Source organism: Pseudorca crassidens, chromosome 12 (assembly GCF_039906515.1).
Source record: "Pseudorca crassidens isolate mPseCra1 chromosome 12, mPseCra1.hap1, whole genome shotgun sequence".
Lineage (NCBI taxonomy): Eukaryota > Metazoa > Chordata > Mammalia > Artiodactyla > Delphinidae > Pseudorca > Pseudorca crassidens.
In genome coordinates this window covers 24,520,884-24,542,631 of record NC_090307.1, presented here as the reverse complement: position 1 = coordinate 24,542,631, position 21,748 = coordinate 24,520,884, and the positions used below count along the sequence as shown (strand labels likewise).

Sequence of the window (21,748 nt, the reverse complement as noted above, 5' to 3'; positions counted from 1 at the left end):
ATTAAGGCACTGGCAGATCTGGTATCTGGTGAGAACACTCTTCCTGGTTTGTCAGTGGCTCTTGTCACTGTAGCCTCACATGGTGGAGAAAGAGAGGTCTAGTCTCTTTGTCTCCTAGTAAAGACACCAGTCCTGGGACTTCCCTGGTGGTCTAGTGGTTAAGACTCTGTGTTTCCACTGCAGGGGGCACAGGTTTGATCCCCGGTCAGGAAACAAAGATCCCGCATGCTGCACGGTGAGGCCAAAAGAAAAAGAAAAAAAGACACTAATCCTGTCCTGGGGGCTCCACCCTCATGACCTTACCTAAACCTAATTACCTCCAAAAGGCCCACCTCCTAATACTGTCCCATTAGGGTTAGGGTTTCAATATATAAAGTTAGGGGGAACACAAACATGCAGCCCATAGCAGCTACTTAACCTCTGTGAGACTAGTTTTCTATTCCTGGAGACAGTAATACCCCACTCATATCTCACAGTTGCTGTGAGAGTTAAATTAAGTAATGCACGTAGTGTGCCTTTTTCTGTAAATGTTAATTCACCTGCATAATCCAGATGGTACTCAACTCACATGTAGTTGCCAGCTTCTGGGTGCCCCTCCTAACAGGGATATACTGTACATTAACCAGAACTAGATTAAGGGCAATCAGGATGGTGAGAGGTCTCATGTTCGATGTGGAATGGCTGACAGAACTGAGGATGCACAACTAGCTAAAGAGAAGACTTGAGATAAATATGGAGCAGGGGGCATGACCACTTATTTTGTGTGTGCCAGGGAACCAAATTAGGACCACAGATCTGAAGTTACAGGTTGCAGATCTTCACTCCATATAAGAACTTTTTGACAATAAGATCAGTACTAATAATTAACAATTCACATTGTGGATTGCTTGCTGTGACCTATGCACTGTTATTTTATTTAAATCTGCAAACAATCCTGTGAGAAAGAGTTGATGTAGAAATTTATCTAATGGCCTGGAAAACATTTCACAATAGGTTGTGAAGTGAAATTAAGCTTACTATTAATGAAATGGTCTACCTGGAAGAAAAATGAGATTCTGATCACTACATGTGTTCAAGCATAGGCTGGATGAACAGATAGTCGAATAAAATTGCACCTGGGAAGGGACATTGGCAATTATCCAAGTTTCTTTATATTAGAGGTGAGGAACTGAGCCTTAGGGACATGAGAGGACTCAGACAAGGACACACAGCCAGTAAGCTGTGCAGATGACTGGACTGAGCAGTCCCCTAGGCCTCACTGTATGCAGCGATGATGAATCCCCTGCAATGCCAGCCCTTAGCAGTCAGGTAAGACACTGCTGCAGACAGTGTTGAATACTCAGAGGCCGTGACCCCTCAGGTCCAGAGTGTTGCCTGCCGGGCCGAGTGAGAGGCTACCCAGTTAGTTCTCAAATCCCTCCTGCCTGCAGGAGAGCCCAGCTATACATCTAAGTCTACAGAGTCCCTGTTCATCTTTCCTTACCCGGAGCCCTGAGGCTAAGCCTTGCGAGAAAGCTGTTTGGACAGCCAGACCACCAGAGTTCCTAAGAGGAGCTGTCCACTGCCTCACTGCTGGAGGACTTAGAGGGGTTACTGTGCAGTTGTCAGTGTCTCCTTCCTGCTGGGGCCAAACTAGGATGAGTCACAAACTAATATTAGCTAACGATGTTTTGAAGACACCTACCCATACCAGGCACTGTGGTAAAAGTTTCAGGTATAATAACTCACTTAATGGTCATTATGACCCTCCAGAATAGGTACTTATTTATCGTCCCGGTTTTACAGTCCCAAGAAGTTAAACTTCCCAACAACACAAAGCTAGCAAGTAATGATTCGAATCTAGGCAGTCTGGCTGCAGAGCCCACGCTTACTAGAAAAGGTCATCTCAGAGGTCTTTATGCCAACACCACCAGTGTGTGAAGCTCTATGATGACTTCCATAGAGTTAAATCATCTTGCTAAGTAAAATGGGTTATACCTGGGTGTATTAGCGTTGAGCTGTAAGCGCCTTCTAATTATCTTGAGCTCACTCATGTTGACGTGATCAGGCACCAGGAACTTTGTTTTACCCGGGACCGGAAGTTGCTTCTCACCTTCGTATCATTCTACCGGGATTTTGGTAGGATGCTGCTCTCGGATAAGTCGGACATCTTCTACTCTTTGTGCGAAGGTTCGGCGCTGTTTGAAGGTTTTCTCTGACGGCATGGCGCGGCAGGATGGGCGGGGGCGGCGAGGTGGAGGGTCCCGGCGGCTCCAGGCGGTGGCTGCCACGGCTCCGACTGTGGCGACAGTGACTGCTCTTGTGTCTGAACAATCTGTTTTAAGCCTAGTCGTCTGTCGTCTATTCCCAATGTTTATATATTATTTTAATTTTTATTATAAGAACAGCACAGGGACTTCCCTGGTGGCGCAGTGGTTAAGAAGCCGCCTGCCAATGCAGGGGACACGGGTTCAAGCCCTGTTCCAGGAAGATCCCACATGCCGCGGAGCAACTAAGCCCATACGTCACAACTACCACTAAACTAAAAGCATTAAAAATGACATACACTTTCTCTACCTTTTGGCTTAAAGCTGTAGATGATCCACGTTTTATGTTAAGTGTGTGACTAAAATATGTTATTAAAAAGCATTTTTAAGAGTATTTCAGTTATCACTGTTAGGTCAAGCAGTCATCAAAATTCCCCCACTCCATGGGCATGTCAGTTTTGAAAAGAGCAGAAGGAAACATGTTCTTCACAGATATTAATATCAAACGTGAAACATTTTCAAAGTCCAACTAGAATAAATAACCAGTGCTTCCTACTACCCGCATGGGGTTCACTATGTACTGTTTTTGTGAGAGCAGTCACTGAAGGATCACAGACCCCCTCGAGACTGTACATTAGCAGGTCACCACTAACCCTTGTGCATTTAGATGTGTGTGGAAAACTTTTATCTGCGAGTGGCACTTATTTATCGTAACTGAGGAAGAAAAAGCAATATTACTGCATATGGACCCTCAACCCCAGTCAACTACTCTTCCTGATGCATGCATCTGTCCACATGGCTAACATCTAATATGTATATTTTTACATTATGTAAGTTCTTAATTAGCCTGACGTTTAGATTGTATACATCATTATATGTGACATTCTTGTAACTACTGTGTGATCAATAAGATTTCTATAAGAAATTCTGCTTTTTAAAGAAAAAATACCACGCTGAGAGGGGCGACTTACTCATATCCCACATTAGTGGGTGGTCACTCTATTTATAGGGTCTTTAAAACAACTACATTTTTAATGAATTAAGGTGAATAACTGTGCAACTAAAAACTGAAGGAAAAAACAGATTGTTCACGTGTTAATTTCTTTTCCTTCAGATTGTTTAAAGTCTATCTTCAAAGTCAACAATAAGAAAAAAAAATAAAGCACCATAAAAAGAAAATCTAGGAGGGGTGTCAGGAGGGATTTTTATACTATCTATCTATATTTTGGGGGCTGCATTGAGTCTTCGTTGCTGCGTGCAGGCTTTCTCTAGTTGCAGCGAGTGGGGTTACTCTTCGTTGTGGTGTGCAGGCTTCTCATTGCGGTGGCTTCTCTTGTTGCGGAGCACGGGCTCTAGGTGTGCAGGCTTCAGTAGTTACAGGACGTGGGCTCAGTAGTTGTGGCTCACGGGCTCTAGAGCACAGGCTCAGTAGTTGTGGTGCATGGGCTTAGTTGCTCCACAGCATGTGGGATCTTCCCGGACCAGGGCTCAAACCCGTGTCCCCTGCATTGGCAGATGGATTCTTAACCACTGCACCACCAGGGAAGTCCCATTATCTGTATTTTTAAAATATTTTACAATAAGAATACATTAATGTATTAGTTGTAGAATAATATTAAACTCTAGGAAAGATGCATTGGTAAGTAAAGGGTTTGGGGAGGTGATCCATGCTGCTGTTTTTTAAATTGTGAAACATGCCATGAGAGGAAGTATTTAATGGACACAGCTTAAAGAACAATATTGTTAAATCTCCTGGTACACAGATACAGGGTTTTCTCTGGTATCTAGACCCTAGGAATGGAATGGCATAGTGTAAGTGCATGTTCTACTTTACTGGAGAATGCCAAGTTGTTTTCCAAAGCAGTTGTACCAGTTGACACTCCCACCAGCAGTATATACAAACACTTTCTGTTCTTCATCCTCCCAACTCTTGATGTTTAATTTTAACCATTCCTATGTTGTTTCATTGTGGTTTTAATTTGCATTTCCCTGCTGAAACATGTGTCTCCATATGTTTATGAGCCTTTCTTCTTCTGTAAAATACACTAACTGCCTTCCTCTTACCCTCTTCTGAAATGATTTCTGATCATCAAATTAGATGAGACTATGCCGAGTAGCTCTTTAAATTTCACAATTATAAATGCCGAAGAGTTTAAAATCAGTGTATCCTGGGGACACTGATAGGTGGAGACCATAAGATTTAAATCCAAAGTGGATTCTAGGAATAGAAGGACTAGAATCATCAGTCAAGAAAGAGGCTAAGTGCAGCAGGCAGACTTCTCAGATGGTCCCCCTTGCTTCTCGGCCCCTGATGTACGCACACCTTCTCCCAAACAACAATTAAATACTAAACTAGGTGCTGCTGTAAAGATATTTTGCAGATGTAATTAATCCCAAGTTAGTTGACCTTAAGTTGGGGAAATTATTTGGGCCTGATTTAATCACATGAGCCCTTTAAAAGCAGAGACTTTTCTCTGCTGGTCCCAGAAGTTTAGAAGTCAAAGAGGTGCTCTGCGTGCCCTGGAAGAAAGTGAACATCCATGTTGTGGGCTGCCTATAGGGGCCAGATGCCCAGGAACCACAGTTAGCCTCCAGGAGCTAAGTGCAGTCCCTGGCTGACTAGAGGAAAGTAGGAACCTCAGTCCTACAGCCATAAGGGAATGAATTCTGCTGGCAACCAGTGAACTTGGAAGCCCAGACAAAAACCTCAACGTCCTAGTTTCAGCCTGGTGAAACCCCGAGTGGAGAGTCTAGCCATGTCATACCCAGATGGCTGACCTACAGAAAATGTGGGATAATAAATTTGTGTTGTTTTAAGCCACTAAGTTTGTGGTAATTTTTTATGCAACAATAGAAAATGAATACACCAAGGAAGTGTGAAACTTCATCTGCTGATTTACATGGCAGGAGCAGGACCTCCGAGCAGGACTGTGGATGTGCAATGTGCAGATCTAGGGGCATCACTTAACTGTCGTCCGTGTGAATGGTGCTCTCTGAAACTGGGCAGTGCACATGGCACAACTGTACATGGCAGTCCTGCAGACCTGCCCTGTTCCAGCATCTAGGCTACCTCTTTTAACTTTTTTTTTTTTGGCCATTGAGCCATTTTAGTAGAAATGAGAGGATGGGGTTAGGTGTATCTGAAGGTCCATACCAGCTCAACATTTAGAGTTTTTAAGTATACTCTGCAACTACTCCACCACACACTGCCCTTCACAGTCATACCTTCTCAATTTAACCTCTTACTTCATTTAAATACATCTACCCACAGACTTTGTTTCTTTCTTAAGGAACTGTTACCATATTAATGAATATGGCTTTGCAGATAGAACTAGCCAGTAGCTATATGGAGAGGAAACCACAAGGGAACTTCCCTCGTCTTTTTCCTTTTGATTATGAGTGAACCTAGGACATTTAGCTTCAGAGAGTTCAAGAGGCTTAGGATCAGTGGGTAAAAGTTCTTTTCAATCCCATCAGCCTGTTGATTAGATCAACACATCAGACGTGGTCATTTTGGGGAAGTGCTGACTCACCTGTTTCCTAAGAAGGCCATTTAGTAATGAAAAAGATGAGACAAAACCCAAGTCTTTCAGGTGAGCCTCAGAGAACTATCTGAGAAAATGAGCCCGTCTCGCAGAGACAGGAAATGCAGTTAAAGTTAATAGGGCAAAATAAGCTACTGAAAACTAGGTAAGTTAAAAAGTCATGCTAAAGGTGATCAAAATCAAACACTGAAAACAAGTCCACACTGATTAGTCCACACTCTTCCTCTCCATTTCTTCCCAATTATTCCCACTAATGTCTTACAAGGTATCAGCAGCTGTGATGGCTCTGTAGGGGATCAATATTTTAAGACAATTTAAGAGTATAGCTTTGGAATCCTAGACTCTACTCTTAACATATATATAATATAGATTGACATGTCAGAATTGATTTTTGGGGTTGGGGGCAAGAGAATAGTTGTGTGGTATAGAACAGTGGCTACCAAGTCCAGACCAAGGATAGGTGATAAGCTTTCACCAACCAGGCTTCCCTAGTGGCACAGTGGTTAAGAATCCGCCTGCCAGTGCAGGGGACACGGGTTTGATCCCGGATCCGGGAAGATCCCACATGCCGCAGAGCAACTAAGCCCGTGAGTCACAACTACTGACCCCATGTGCCACAACTACTGAAGCCCACGCACTGCGACAAAGAGTAGCACCCGCTCACCGCAACTAGAGAAAGCTCGACGCACAGCAAAGAAGACCCAATGCAGCCAAAAATAAATTAATTAATTAATTAATTTAAAAAAAAGTTTTCACCAACCATAAAAAGAAAAATATGGAGAAGCAAGAACTACAATCCTGCAGCCTGTGGAACAAAAACCACATTCACAGAAAGAGACACAAGATGAAAAGGCAGAGGGCTATGTACCAGATGAAGGAACAAGATAAAACCCCAGAAAAACAACTAAATGAAGTGGAGATTGGCAACCTTCCAGAAAAGAATTCAGAATAATGGTAGTGAAGATGATCCAGGACCTCAGAAAAAGAATGGAGGCAAAGATCGAGAAGATGCAAGAAATGTTTAACAAAGACCTAGAAGAATTAAAGAACAAACAGAGATGAACAATACAATAACTGAAATGAAAACTACACTAGAAGGAATCAATAGCAGAATAACTGAGGCAGAAGAAAGGATAAGTGACCTGGAAAACAGAATGGTGGAATTCACTGCTGCAGAACAGAATAAAGAAAAAAGAATGAAAAGAAATGAAGATAGCCAAAGAGACCTCTGGGACAACATTAAACACAACAACATTCACATTATAGGGATCCCAGAAGGAGAAGAGAGAGAGAAAGGACCCGAGAAAATATCTGAAGAGATTATAGTCGAAAACTTCCCTAACATGGGAAAGGGAAGAGCCACCCAAGTCCAGGAAGCAGAGAGAGTCCCATACAGGATAAACCCAAGGAGAAACACACATAGTAATCAAATCAGCAAAAAATAAAGACAAAGAAAAATTATTAAAAGCAGCAAGGGAAAAACGACAAATAGCGTACAGGGGAACTCCCATAAGGTTAGCAGCTGATTTCTCAGCAGAAACTCTACAAGCCAGAAGGGAGTGGCATGCTATACTTAAAGTGATGAAGGAGAAGAACCTACAACCAAGATGACTCTACCCGGCAAGGATCTCATTCAGATTCGATGGAGAAATCAAAAGCTTTACAGACAAGCAAAAGCTAAGAGAATTCAGCACCACCAAACCAGCTCTACAACAAATGCTAAAGGAACTTCTCTAAGTGGGAAACACAAGAGAAGAAAAGGACCTACAAAAACAAACCCAAAACAATTAAGAAAATGGTCATAGGAACATACCTATACATAATTACCTTAAATGTGAATGGATTAAATGCTCCAACCAAAACACACAGGCTTGCTGAATGGATACAAAAACAAGACCCATCTATATGCTGTCTACAAGAGACCCACTTCAGACCTAGGGACACATTCAGACTGGAAGTGAGGGGATAGAAAAAGATATTCCATGCAAATGGAAATCAAAAGAAAGCTGGAGTAGCAATACTCATATCAAACAGACTTTAAAATAAAGAATGTTACAAGAGACAAGGAAGGACACTACATAATGATCAAGGGATCAATCCAAGAAGAAGATATAACAATTATAAATATATATGCACCCAACATAGGAGCACCTCAATACATAAGGCAACTGCTAACAGCTATAAAAGAGGAAATGGACAGTAACACAATAGTGGGGGACTTTAACACCTCACTTACACCAATGGACAGATCATCCAAAATGAAAATAAATAAGGAAACAGAAGCTTTAAATGACACAAGAGACCCGATAAAGTGATATTTATAGGACATTCCATCCAAAAACAGCAGATTACACTTTCTTCTCAAGTGCGCATGGAACATTCTCCAGGACAGATCACATCTTGGGTCACAAATCAAGCCTCAGTAAATTTAAGAAAATTGAAATCATATCAAGCATCTTTTCTGACCACAATGCTATGAGACTAGAAGTGAATTACAGGGAGAAAAATATAAAAAACACAAACACATGGAGGCTGGACAATACGTTACTAAATAACCAAGAGATCACTGAAGAAATCAAAGAGGAAATCAAAAAACACCTAGAGACAAATGACAATGAAAACACGACAATCCAAAACCTATGGGATGCTGCAAAAGCAGTTCTAAGAGGGAAGTTTATAGCTAACAAGCCTACCTCAAGAAACAAGAAACATCTCAAATAAACAATCTAACCTTACACCTAAAGGAACTAGAGAAAGAAGAACAAACAAAACCCAAAATTAGCAGAAGGAAAAAAGTCATAAAGATCAGAGCAAAAATAAATGAAATAGAAAGAAAGAAAACAATAGCAAAGATCAATAAAACTAAAAGCTGGTTCTTTGAGAAGATAAACAAAATTGATAAACCATTAGCCAGACTCATCAAGAAAAAGAGGGAGAGGACTCAAATCAATAAAACTAGAAATGAAAAAGGAGAAGTTACAACAGACACCACAGAAATACAAAGCATCCTAAAAGACTACTATAAGCAACTCTATGCCAATAAAATGGATAACCTGGAAGAAATGGACAAATTCTTAGAAAGGTATAAACTTCCAAGACTGAACCAGAAAGAAATAGAAAATATGAACAGACCAATCACAAGCAATGAAATTGAAACTGTGATTAAAAATCTCCCAACAAACAAAAGTCCAGGACCACATGGCTTCACAGGTGAATTCTTTCAAACATTTAGAGAAGAGCTAACAGCCATCCTTTTCAAACTCTTCCAAAAAATTGCAGAGGAAGGAACACTCCCAAACTCATTCTATTAGGCCACCATCACCCTGATACCAAAACCAGACAAAGATACTACAAAAAAAGAAAATTAAAGACCAATATCACTGATGAATATAGATGCAAAATTCCTCAACAAAATACTAGCAAACAGAATCCAACAACACATTAAAAGGATCATACACCATGATCAAGTGGGATTTATCCCAGGGATGCAAGGATTCTTCAATATACACAATCAATGTGATACACCATATTAACAAATTGAAGAATAAAAACCATATGATTATCTCAAGAGATGCAGAAGAAGCTTTTGACAAAAAAAAAAAAAAAAAAAAATATGGAGAAAATTGTGAACTTCTCACGAAAAACAAATATATCTTTTATAAACGTATTCACACTAATGGGCTACTATTATCCTTTATTCCCATGTTCCTCTTCACTCTTTTGGTGTCAAAATGTCTTCTTTTATGAAATAATGGTGATGATAAGTCACAGCCTTTTAATATATTCCCGCTTGGCAAAATAAAAAGTTGGTAACGGTGTAGCAGCCCCCTCAACTTTTTTAAAAATATTTTTTTACTAGTATGTGAAAATACAAGATTGGGAACCAGTGCTCTAGTGGGAGACTGCTAGAAGCAGAAAAGGCCTTAGAAGACCGGTGATTCTCAGGAAGGTAGGTTTAAATAAACTGGAGTGATCTGGGGGATCACTTTTCAAAATTATCCATCTCAACTTTTTAAGAGTACTGAATTAGAAAAACTGGTATGCTACAGGAAAAATGAAGGAGTAAACCAACAGAGGAAGATATGGGATCCAGGGAACAAGAGATCCAACACAGGAGTGGTGAAGAAAAGTCCCAAGGACTGCTACTGTGCCTCGGGCCTGGGCAACAACTAGTCAATAGGGGAAGTGTATGGGGAGAAAAAGGTAATGAGTAACTGCAGGCAAGCGATGCTCTAAGTGAAGGGAAACTCAATCGCACTACACGCACAATCTATGCAGTGAGCAGTAGTCACCTGCTCATCCTATCAGTGTCCAGCAAGAAGCAGATGGTACGCTCAAGATAAGGCAGTGACCCAAAGCCAGTAGTAACAGATGCCATCAACCCTAGGCCCAAAAAGACATGGAAAGGGAGACATTAGTGGAAACTGAAAGGGGTCATGTGGAGTTGGTCACCATGAGGTACAGTGACTTCTGGCTGAGGAACACATCTGACCTGAAGAGACCTTGAAGGGAAGGAGCCAAGGGAATAAATACCCTGACCTCACTCTTTCCTTCCCTCTCTCCCATCTCCTGCTGCAGATACCACTGGCCAAACCAACAGATCCCAGAGGTCATAGGAAGCCTGTTGATGTAGTCCATACAGCTTTCTTGAGCAGGAGAGTAGGGTGAGGGAGCAGAGATTTGGAGGGGCAAATGGAAAACATCTGGAGTATGCATAATGATATACACACTGATCAATGACTTAACCAAAATTTACAAAAACATATCTGGAGAATGTGTGGGAGAAGCAGAGGGCCTACAGTGTAAAACAGCTGTATCTCAACCATGGCAGGAAGTCAATAATGTTTAAAGTTGATAGCTCCAAAAACTGCAGCATACATGTATCACTTAAAATATGAAGATAAATCCTAAACAAAAGCAACAGCTAAATGAGTAAAGCCCTTGGGGACTATGGGAGTAAGGACATTATAGACCTTATTTGATTTTTAAAAAATGATATATTTTAAGAAAGTTGCTAGAAGACTATACAAAAAGCTAATAGTGGTTACATCTGTGGAGCTGGAACAAAGTTATGAGAGTAGAGAAAGAACATTAACTTTTCATTCAACCTGCCCTTGCATTGCTCTACTATGAACATCTGCTATTTTCATAATATAGTTTTTAATACCTTAAAAAACAAACTAATCAACTGGATTTAGTTGGTAATGAGAATTTATCTTATCCCTCAGGTAGGCTGGGGCAGAAAAGATGAAACACATTTATATCAAAGGAAGTCCAAGGTGGATCAATGACTTGACCAGACACAGCTTAACAGAGCCTCAGTTAGGACCCAGGACTTCCCTGGGGACCCAAGGCGGGGAGTCCTTTCTAACTTCTCCTTGCTTCAGTGAAAATAAATATTCTATGAAGATATGTCTCATCGTCTTTGAATATTTATAGATCCTTACACTAAAATGAAGAGGCCTGGGGATGAAAGATCATGTGGAGAGGCCCAGACCAGCAAATAACTGTGCAGTCACATCACTGTTGCTGAAAACCACGAATTTTGGTGTCTTATTATGGAACAAAATAACTGATACAATCTAAACTTTAAAAAAAAAGAAGAAGAAAAAAAATATTGCTGCCCCCATAACTATCCGGATGCCATCACATTATTACAATCCTGACTTCTGATGTGGTTAAAAAATCTTACTTTTAAGTATTTATATTTTAAAAGAAAAAAGAACAACAAGCTAAACTGAATATTTAATATATTTGTAGGAACAGAAGGAATGCGACAAGAATTAGAATTTTATAATATACATTAGCCATTTACGTAAAAGATGTTCCATTTTTCAGAGAGGTTACCCCATTTCCCTGTCTTTCCTATCTTCCTCAGAGCAATAAACAGTAATTACTACTCTCATAGATAAGCTGCTCCATTGAGTGAGACAGTAATTACATCTTTATGTTTCAAGTCACTATCACCTCCAAAAACTACCTTTCAATTCACTGCACAGTCTCACTGCACTCTTTCACAGTAAAATTATACTCCTCAAATTTGAAGAGCCTGAATAAAAGCTAGAGGCCCAAGGATTTTTAGGGACTGATTTAGTAACAGTGTCTACTGGCACGAACCTTTTCTTTATTCATATTTTTAAAAATGCAATAAAAGAAATGAAAGCTACTTTAATGAAAAAGGAACTCAGGAATGAGGTCATTAAATATAACCAGCTACATTTGAAATACAAATACCAGGTATCTCCTGATTAGTGTCAGGTAAATATCTAAACTATCTAACCCAAATTCTGGTTTCAGGGAAAAAGATCAGAGACAAGTACAAAGAAGGTGCTTCATATTATCAGATCCATTTTTAAAACAATGAGATCCTCTGGGACCATCACATTAGTCTTTCTTTTTATCCGAGATTTCTGTTGGTCCTCTTGTTGGTGATCCATTTATATCTGCACCCTAAAATGAAAAACCACTTTAGATATTATTACAACAAACAGACATACATTTTAAGACATATTCTCTTTAAAAACAGACAATAACTTCAGAATGAAAAAACTACTTCTAGAAATGTGCAGGATGGCTAAATTTGTGCAATTGAACACGAAGTTGTATTTAACAATCACCAACACTAAAGACAACAGAGTTGTCTAAATACTCATTTAAAAAAATAACTCTATTTTGTTTAAAAAAAACCCTCTATGATCCTACCAATTAAATCTCTTATCAAAGTTATCAGTCAGTGAAACTTGGCTTATTTTAGAATCATCTCTTGTTATTTATTAACTATTTACCATTACTCTTACCACTCAGGAAATACTGGTTATTATCCTGGCCATAAAGCAAGAAGCAAATGTATCAATCAGAGGACTAGTTTAGAACCTTAGTTTAAAGCAAACGTTAATTACAAATAAAAATCCAAAACCCCTATTTTAAAAAAGAAGGGAATTTAGACACATTAATGAAGCTTCTGGTTGGAAGAACTTGCCTTTCCAAAAGCCAAGTATTTCATCCTGCATCCCCACGCCCCCTTATTCAAGGCATTTTAATGTTCTTACCTTACAGTCTATTTTGCCTTTGTTTTTATCACTGGATTCTTGTATAGCTTTCCTAGGCCACACACGACTAACAAAGGGGGAAATCAGAGGGTATATATATGGTTCCAGGAACTTTTTGTAGACCCAGAGCAGAACTGGAATGACAATGCAGGGAATGCACACCATTGTCCCAGGCTTGAGATCCTGAACTGCTGATAAACAAGGAAGAACAAATTAGATCATCATAGAGTAATGACTGAAGGAATTTACCTAGATTAAGATATATGAAAAGACTATTTCTACACTGAAGGAAAAACTTAAATCACACTACAGGTATTAGCTTAAAGCAAGTCTATTAAATAAAAATGCTGCTATCTACAAGGTAAAAGAATAACAGGTGGCAGACCTGAAAATAATAGTGAGGTACCTGCCTCCAAACCTCTCCAATCACTGCTCCACAACCACAGATTTGATGATAAAGGAATGACACCATCATTCGCGGGGTGCTAGGCAGTTAAGCCCTTTACATGTATCAACTCATTTAATCTTCAAAACACCCAGTGAGGTTGGGTACCCTGGCATTTCCATTTACGGATAAAGAAAAGGAGGCACAAAAACATTAAGGAATTTGGTAATTTTGACATACGCCAGTTTAGTGTGAATTAACTCCCAGGGCCTAATCATCTCCAGGGACTGAACAATGCTAAGGGCAAATCTTGTAATATGGAACTCACTAAGATATCACTTTGGAAGACCTCTAGGCTGCATACTGGCTGGCCTTTCCCAGCCAACAACTCTCCCTTGACAGATGTGCTTTTTCTTTTTAATGGCAATAAAGGGGTATTGAGTAATAAAAGTTTTATTTAGTATTATTGGTATAAGTCAATTGTCCATTTCCAAAAATTAACACCTAAATTTCCTTGATAATTAGAAGTCAACTTGGAATTTCTCAAGATCAGCAATTTCTTGAAAAAGAGCCAATACTACTTCCATAACACACAATTAAACCGAAGACCTCTTAAATTTACAAGAATTTTTAATCCCTTAGCAAAGGCTTTAAAAACTAAGAAACTTCAGGGCTTCCCTGGTGGCGCAGTGGTTGGGAGTCTGCCTGCCAATGCAGGGGACACGGGTTCGTGCCCCAGTCCGGGAAGATCCCACATGCCGCGGAGCGGCTAGGCCTGTGAGCCATGGCCGCTGAGCCTGCGCGTCCGGAGCCTGTGCTCTGCAACCGGAGAGGCCACAACAGTGAGAGGCCCGCGTACCGCAAAAAAAAAAAAAAAAAAACTAAGAAACTTCAGAACAGTGCATAAGGCTAATAATTCAGCATGTTAAACTTATTTTCAAAATATTGTAAGCTAAGTAGTATTTAGTGGTAAATGAGTAAGTACTGCTACGCTCAGGCAATTTAAAATGATTCACAAGTGAAGAGTGGTATACATAATCCAATCTCAATGTGGCTTTGAAATGAATTACAAGAGCTGTAAACAAATAAAAAAGTAAATGTGTATCAGGGAATGACCAACTCTTTTATAAGGGATTCATAACTGGAGTCTTTAAAACAGTCCCCTAGACAAATTAAAATAATTTTAGAATTTGCCAAAATATTTTGTTCCAAAATTTTAAAGAATCAATCAAAATAAGCCAAACGAGCAAGAGTCTTTTTCAGCATTTTTCAAGAAATCATAATTTTTGGCTACTAGACATTTAGAATCTGATCTGAAAAGACTTCTTACTGGTTTAGGTACCATAGCATGATAATCAAACAGGATGGCTGGCAGCTGCCTGGATTTGAGTCCTGCTTTCACCATTTTCTAGATAGCGTTCCTGGGCAAATTATTTAACCAGACGGTGCCTTAATTCTCCCATGCGTAAAAAGAGGACAATAATAGTACCGATCTCACAGGGATGTAGTGTGGATGAGATACATTAATAGGAATACAAAGCTCAGAACAGTGTCTGCATATATTAAGTACTACGTAAATGTTGCTACCATAAGAAAAAAAACAAAACAAATCCCAAACACATCCAAAAGTTGTAACCTGTCCAAAGTCCACACTGCAGGTAACAAGTAACTAGAACTGGCTAAAACCAGAATTCCTAATTCTGGTTTCCTAGCTCAGTGCTCTTGCATTTTCTCTCCCCCAAACACGATCATCATGTTATTCCCCTTTCTACCAAACTTTCAAACGCAACTAAAACCCTTCAAAACAACTGGCAATGCTACCGAGCACTAAGCTAATACGATGACAGGCAATCCCTCCATCATAAAGATTCAGGTTTTTACCTACCTGAAATTGTGCTTTAAATGAATTCTCAAGAACAATTAGTACTAATTACTTTTGTTATAATTATGGCTTAGAAAGGTCTAGAAGGTGACTATGATAAATTGATAAAATCATGATTTTATTTACTCTCTCCAAGCCAATTCTCGAATATACAACACAGCGAGAAAGATGGATTGAAACGTGGAGGAGAGGAATTTCTTGCATTCGACTTTGTCCAATACAATGGAACAGAAAAAGGCGGAGGCTCTATGAGAACAAGAGCAGCTGTGGCGGGGGTACGCCACTTCCTCTAAGTGACCAGTCGGCGGATCACTTCACTGGAGACAAGAGACCGGGAGAGGCTAAGTCAAAGGCAAGGACTGAAAGACAGGGGAGAGTACGAGCGAATGGTGGCGACGACGATAAAAAAGTGATACCGACAAGGCAGGCCAGAGAGCGGATCCTGAAGCAAAGAGAGGCGGACGGAGGCAGGAAGGGGTGGAGACCGACGCAGGGGGAGGCACAGGGCAGGGGCGCTGGTGTACCTTGAGGGCAGGAGAACCCCGAAGCCCCGGCCGCTGCCCGGACCCACCCAGCCCCGCTCACCCGCGGCCACCAAGCCCCAGTGACGGTGTCCAGGCTTCCGGAGGGAGGCTCGCGGGGTGACGTGCCGCAGCCAACGCTAAGGGCACCGCAAGAGGGACCGACAAAGGAGCGCCTGCGTCAGCCTGATGACGCACCCGACGTAACGGTGACGCCCTGCGGGGACGGCAGCGGCTTCCGGCGCAGCCCCGGCAATCAGCTTAGAGCTTGCGGGCGAGGCGGAAGCGCTGTTGCTCCCCAGTTGCCCGGTCACTGGAACAAGATCTACGACGCGGATCCAGGAAAGGATAAGCGCCTGTACCGGTGACTCACCACCAACAGGGAAGCTTGCGGTGATGGCTAGGATGTTTTCGAACGCAGTTGAGGCTAAGCTACTCACCCTGCTACAAGGGTCTTAAATTCAAGAGCAGGGGAAATTAACATCGTCACATTTGAGCGGGTATTTTTACAAGAAATGGGCATACAACTTTCCTCCCACTAGGACAGCTATAATCGGCGAAATCTAAGCGATGAAGAAATTTGAACCACTGCTGGTCGCACTGTAAACGGAACTGCTTTAGGAGTCCTGCAGTTCCTCCAGTGTTCATTAAAATTACCTTATGACCCTGGAATTCCACTCTTGGTATACATGCAAGTGAAAGGAAAATATGCCCACACAGGAACTTTTATAGTTCACAGCAACACTAACAGTAGCTAAAAGAAAAAAAGCCCCAAATGATATGATGAACCACAGGTACATGCTACAACCCTGAAAAAATCATGCTAAGTCAAGCAAGTCAAAGCCAGTGAGGAAGGTCACACTGTGATTTCATTTATATGAATTGTCCAGAATAGGCAAATCTACCGTCAGAAATAGGCAAGTAGTCACCCAGCACTGGATTGGGGGGAGGTGACAGCCAACCACTACCAAGGTTCCTCTTTGGGATCATGAAAAACTCTAAAATTCACTGTGCTGACGGATGCATAAATGAATATACTAAATGCTACTGAAGACTGTACAGTGTGTTAAACCTCAATAAAGTGGGTGGAAAAGAGATTCAGAAATTTCCCCATGTTCTAATTCCATTTTACGCAAAGCACCAAAAGATGCAAAACAGCATGTTTTATGAAAACTCATTTGATCCATTTTGTGATGACACTTGAAACAGATTTACTAATTAAGACAACCAACACTCTGCTTTTACTTTCATTTGCATTTATTTTTTGCAGCATTTATTCCCGGGCCATAAGTTTTTGTTTCTTCAATTTCTTCTGGGATATCTGGGGAAAAGAAAAATGCACTATTAAGATTCCAGAAGATTGTATCTCAATGAAAGAGTAATTGGAAATTTCAACATAAAGGGAAAAACATGAAGAGTCCTTTGGCATAGAGAAGTGGTATGGGGAGAAGGGCAGCCAGGAGGACATCACAGTAGTAAGCAGGAGATAACCAAGACGGCAGCCAGGGTGCCCAGCTGGTTAGAACTAAGTGGCAGCAAGGATGGAGGATAATATTTAATGATAAAATCAATAGAAGACAAATCCATTAGGTGGATCACACCATTAGGTGTGAAGAATCACTCCCAGGTTTCAGGCTTAAACATACTGAAAACAAGCTTATTGGGGGGCAGGGAGGAGAGCCCAGTTTTGGACATGTTGCATTTGAACTGGCTATGGACATCTAGGTGGGGACATAAGCAGATAATCACATGGTTTTAACATACTGAACAATACAAAGTTACTATTCACTGTTAATCAAGAAACTAATGAGACCCATGAAAGCCAAAATAAAATGGTTAGAAGAGGTTGCTGGTTGCTCAGAATAGTCTCCTTTCATGGTTATTCCAAAGGTGTCCTAAGTTAGTCATCACAGCAACCACAAATCTAACACACCAAATAAACAGAGCAGAGACTAAGTAATTGACCTTTTTCTTCTGGGCAACCTCCTCTTCTGGTTTAGGAACAATCTGTTCTTTTTCAGTAAGGATCATCTCAATGTGGCACGGAGAGCTCATGTATGGGTTGATCCGACCATGAGCTCTATAAGTCCTGCGCCGCATCTTGGGGGCTTTGTTCACCTGGATGTGCTCAATGACCAGAGAATCTACATCTAAGCCCTGGAACAAAATCAGGTAACATCTTTATCTTAATACCACATACTGCATCATTCAAGTCCCTGCCTGAAAAAAAATAATTTGAAAGGCAATCCTTAGGACTTTAAATAGCATATTTGTTCAAGCAGGTTTTTTTAACCTTTATTCTAAGTGTCCTTCCTTAAATCTAACTACCAAAACTCCGTGCTAAATGCACCAAGTTTGTAAGTGGCATTCATAAAGGAGTGGAGTTACAGGATCTGGTAGCATCTATGTCTATTTCTAAGCCTTGATGATAAACAGAATTTTGACAGCAAGGCTTAGCAGCTAGAAGGGCTACAGCTGAACAGACCCACATTAATTCCAGTTCTGACCCAATTTTCAAAATGCAAAAGGGTAATGGATAATTCCTCAAATGGATAAACCTGTTTTGTTGACACAGGTTTTGTTCAGTTAAACATAGTTCTTTTAACTTCTAACTGAAATTTAATGCCTCTCAACTATGAATGTAGGCAACAAACCACATTAGTCATTACTACGGCAATCACAGTTCCTTTGGAATAGTACATATTTTATTATATTTTAAAATATCCTGTGAAGGGATTCACAAACCATAGTGTAAAAAAGGTCCATGGCACAAGAAAGTTTACAAACCCTTGGTAAAATACTCAAGGGAAAAAAAGCGTTTCTTTTGCATGTACTGGGATTATAGGGGGGGAAATTCTATAGACTTAAGCTTGAAGTAACTGCAGACCATGCTCCTGAAATGCTTTACAGACAAAAATTTTGGTCTGTTGGAAACTGGAGGTAGAGATTTAAGAGAATTCTTTTAATGGAGAATTTAGCTACTTGAGAAAGCAAGACAATCAAGGAAATAAATCTGGACAACAGCAACTTCAACTGAATAACAATCCAAGTTACATGTATAAAGATATTTATGGTTTGGGTACCTTAAGTTCAGCATTACTCTCTGCATTTTTGAGCATGTGCAGTAAAAATTCAGCACTCTTTTTGGGCCACCGACCCTGCGTCCAGCCCCACTGTTTGGCCTAAAAAACAAACAAAACCAGAGAGCCCATTCGTCACTTCCCCCAATTTAAATCAATGTTACAAGATGAGTTTATTTTAACCAACACCAAGGTTGCTCAGAAAATGTTTTTTTTTCATGGTTAATCCAAAGGTGTCCTAAGATTGTCATCACAGCAACCAGAAAGAGCCTGATTAAAGGCAGATCATGGCCATTCTTACTCCCTCCAATCACCTTCTCTAACAGTTTGTCTTTTTAAATGACAACTATGAATTCTCACCTGGGCACACCTACCAACTCCACCATTGTAGCGACGGAATGGCACACACTGCTTCTTTAAAGTGACATCCTTCAGATACTTAGTGGCTTTTCGGATATGCATACCCTTAATGGCCTGGGCTGTTTCACGAGTGTTCTAAGTATAAATAATATAAGCTGTGAGTTAACCATGTATTTTTTTAAAAATCACAAATTTTAAACATTAAATTCTAACATTTTCGACACGTCAACATTTATCAACAGCCAAAACCTTTCCATTTATTAGGACGTGAGCTGATACAATGAAGAATAAAAATCTGTGATTATGAGCCGAGGGAGGTTTGGTTTGAAGGTGGAAACAAGTGAACCCTAAGCATGTTTACTCACTTTAATACGTTCTCCATCATCTTATGAACTACAATTACGTGTCCCATATCTTAATATGCACACTAGGTTCTCAAGCAGTTCTCTGGTAGTTTTACCCAATTCCACAAATCCTAAATCAAAGTACTCATTATATACTGATGATCACGGACCAAAAGGTGGCTGCTCAAAATCGATTGATTTTCACGGTAAATCCAAAGGTGTCCTAAGAAATGCATCACCGCAGCTACCTTTTTAGAATGGCTAAAAAATACTCACTAGAACTCGTGAAACAACTCTTTTAGAGCATAACTATGATTCACATACCTTAAAGTGAACACGAAGATTTGAACCTCTCGACTTGCATGCTAAAAAATACCAAAAAGAAAAGTTTGGGTTAATTCTGGGCATCTTGTTGCCTCTTACTCCAAAATAAAAAATGTTTCGTGTTCACTTACATTTTGTGGGATTTTCTGGGTCAAGTGAATAGCGAACCATTTTTAGAGGTCACCTGGAAACGAGCAAGTATAATTCTGTCAACATTATTTACAGTAACTTACACGGTTTATGTACTAAACGCTGCCCGCAGCTGCTCAGAGAGTAGTTGTTTTCATGATTAATCCAAAGGTGTCCTAAGAAATGCCATCATCGCAGCCATCCTTCTATCCACTGTTTCTTCCCGTGTGGAACTACCAGTGACTACAGCAGTGCTGACACTAGACTAGTGACAAGGACATCATTCCTTTTACCCTCTGGAAGAAAACACAGCCTGTTTCAATCCAAGCCTGGATCCTTCAGACGAGTTAACTCGACCCACTACAACCCTCTACAGGCTCCCCCTACAGAAACCTCCTTTACTCACGCCAACTTCACACGTAATCCAGTCTTTTTCCCACACTTTCAATTACCCGCTTTAAGCGCCGCTGAACTCGAAACATTTAACGTTCGGCCACTGAATAAAAGCCTCGACCCTACTTGACTTTACCCCGCCCCCCAAATTTCTCTCGATGCGGCCACAAATGCGCTGCGTTAGCAGCCACCACTCAGCGCGAAAACACTGGGCCTCCGGAGTCGGGAACCACCACAGCCTGCCTGTACGCCCGGCCAACCCCCTTCCCAACCATCGCGCCCCGCTGAGGCCTAAGAGCACCGGGGCGCCAAGCGGGGTACTCCGACACGTCTCCCCGCACAGAACGCCGCTCCCAGAGAGAAATCAGTAGCCGCGAGAGTCCTCCTCCCGAGGGTCTCGAAATTGGCACCGCCAAGGCCAGGATGGCAGCGATAACCAGAGGATTCCCCACTCGGAAGACTCGCCAAAGAAACACCTACCTCAGGCCGCTGACCGGAAAAGGAAGAGCGGTGGTTCATGGGAGAATTCATGAGAACTCGACATCTCGCGAGACTCCCAGCCAAAGGAACGAGATTTGGAGAGGTGGGGGAGGGCGGAAGAGAAAGGGAGTGTGGAATATGTTTGACAAGATCTGGAAACGAATTACCCCTTTAGGGACCGTCTCAAAATTCTTCTTTTTTGCTTCCAGAAATAAAGTTATGGATTCTAAATATCAATCAATTAAAAACAGGTTTGTTCAGAAACAGACTCAGAGACTTAGAGAACGAACTTATGGTTACCAGGGAGAAAGGTGCGGGGTGGGGGGGAAGGATAGTTAGGGAGTTTGGGATTGACATGTACACACTGCTCTATTTAAAATGGATAACCACGACTTCCCTGGTGGCACAGTGGTTAAGACTCCACGCTCCCAATGCCGGGGGCCCGGGTTCGATCCCTGGTTGGGGAGCTGGATCCCACATGCTTGCTGCAACTAAGAAGTCCACATGCTGCAGTGAAGATCCCGCATGCCGCAACTAAGACCCAGCTCAACCAAAATAAAATAAATATTGAAGAAAAAAAAGGGATAACCAACAAGGACCTACTTACTATATAGCACAGGGGGCTCTGCTCAATATTATGTAGCAACCTAAATGGGAAAATAACTTGAAAAAGAATAGATACATGTATATATATAACTGAATCACTTTGCTATACACCTGAAACTAACACAATATTGTTAATCAGCTATATTCCAATATAAAATAAAAAGTTTTAAAGAAAAGGTTTGTAGTTCTAGGACAAGACCACCTATTATTAGGTATAGACAAGACATTTATTCGTCAACATTTGTTAGGTTTGGTTATGTGATTATATGAAAATGATTTGTAAAGGGACAATTAGGAAGATGCAAAGGATGGGATGTAATTATGCTAATCAGAAAATTCTCAGTTTAAGACCATCACCCAATCAATTGTAAAGCAACCCTTGTGAAGGATGTAATATCAGAAGG

At 40.9% G+C, this 21,748-nt stretch overlaps 2 protein-coding genes and 4 non-coding genes across 11 annotated transcripts; all 6 read right to left on the bottom strand.

Moving 5' to 3' along the window:
• Positions 1-11,524: 11,524 nt before the first annotated feature.
• C12H18orf32 (chromosome 12 C18orf32 homolog) lies at positions 11,525-15,851 on the bottom strand. 5 transcript variants are annotated; one of them, XM_067699131.1, is made up of 3 exons: positions 15,693-15,851; positions 12,841-13,028; positions 11,525-12,241 (listed from the first exon to the last, which is right to left on the bottom strand). In XM_067699131.1, exons 2-3 carry the CDS (start codon positions 13,003-13,005, stop codon positions 12,176-12,178), a joined length of 231 nt encoding a protein of 76 aa, XP_067555232.1. In that variant the 5' UTR covers positions 13,006-13,028; positions 15,693-15,851; the 3' UTR covers positions 11,525-12,175. The 5 variants fall into 5 exon arrangements, with proteins under 5 accessions (XP_067555232.1, XP_067555234.1, XP_067555235.1 ...); XM_067699133.1 differs by having other exon boundaries at positions 12,841-13,031; positions 15,693-15,849; XM_067699134.1 differs by having other exon boundaries at positions 15,632-15,813.
• A 1,016-nt stretch (positions 15,852-16,867) lies between these two features.
• On the bottom strand, positions 16,868-20,732 carry RPL17 (ribosomal protein L17). 2 transcript variants are annotated; one of them, XM_067699129.1, is made up of 7 exons: positions 20,560-20,728; positions 19,868-19,920; positions 19,737-19,777; positions 19,069-19,203; positions 18,712-18,810; positions 17,594-17,785; positions 16,868-16,949 (listed from the first exon to the last, which is right to left on the bottom strand). In XM_067699129.1, the coding sequence occupies exons 2-7, from the start codon at positions 19,905-19,907 to the stop codon at positions 16,902-16,904; spliced, it is 555 nt and encodes a 184-aa protein (XP_067555230.1). In that variant the 5' UTR covers positions 19,908-19,920; positions 20,560-20,728; the 3' UTR covers positions 16,868-16,901. The 2 variants fall into 2 exon arrangements, with proteins under 2 accessions (XP_067555230.1, XP_067555231.1); XM_067699130.1 differs by lacking the exon at positions 18,712-18,810 and having other exon boundaries at positions 19,868-20,732.
• On the bottom strand, positions 17,481-17,544 carry LOC137204261 (small nucleolar RNA SNORD58). Its single transcript, XR_010933497.1, has one exon. It is a non-coding gene; the product is annotated as a small nucleolar RNA SNORD58 (small nucleolar RNA).
• Positions 18,902-18,967, bottom strand: LOC137204260 (small nucleolar RNA SNORD58). The gene has a single exon (XR_010933496.1). It is a non-coding gene; the product is annotated as a small nucleolar RNA SNORD58 (small nucleolar RNA).
• LOC137204264 (small nucleolar RNA SNORD58) lies at positions 19,592-19,656 on the bottom strand. The gene has a single exon (XR_010933499.1). It is a non-coding gene; the product is annotated as a small nucleolar RNA SNORD58 (small nucleolar RNA).
• On the bottom strand, positions 19,998-20,063 carry LOC137204263 (small nucleolar RNA SNORD58). The gene has a single exon (XR_010933498.1). It is a non-coding gene; the product is annotated as a small nucleolar RNA SNORD58 (small nucleolar RNA).
• Positions 20,733-21,748: the final 1,016 nt, after the last annotated feature.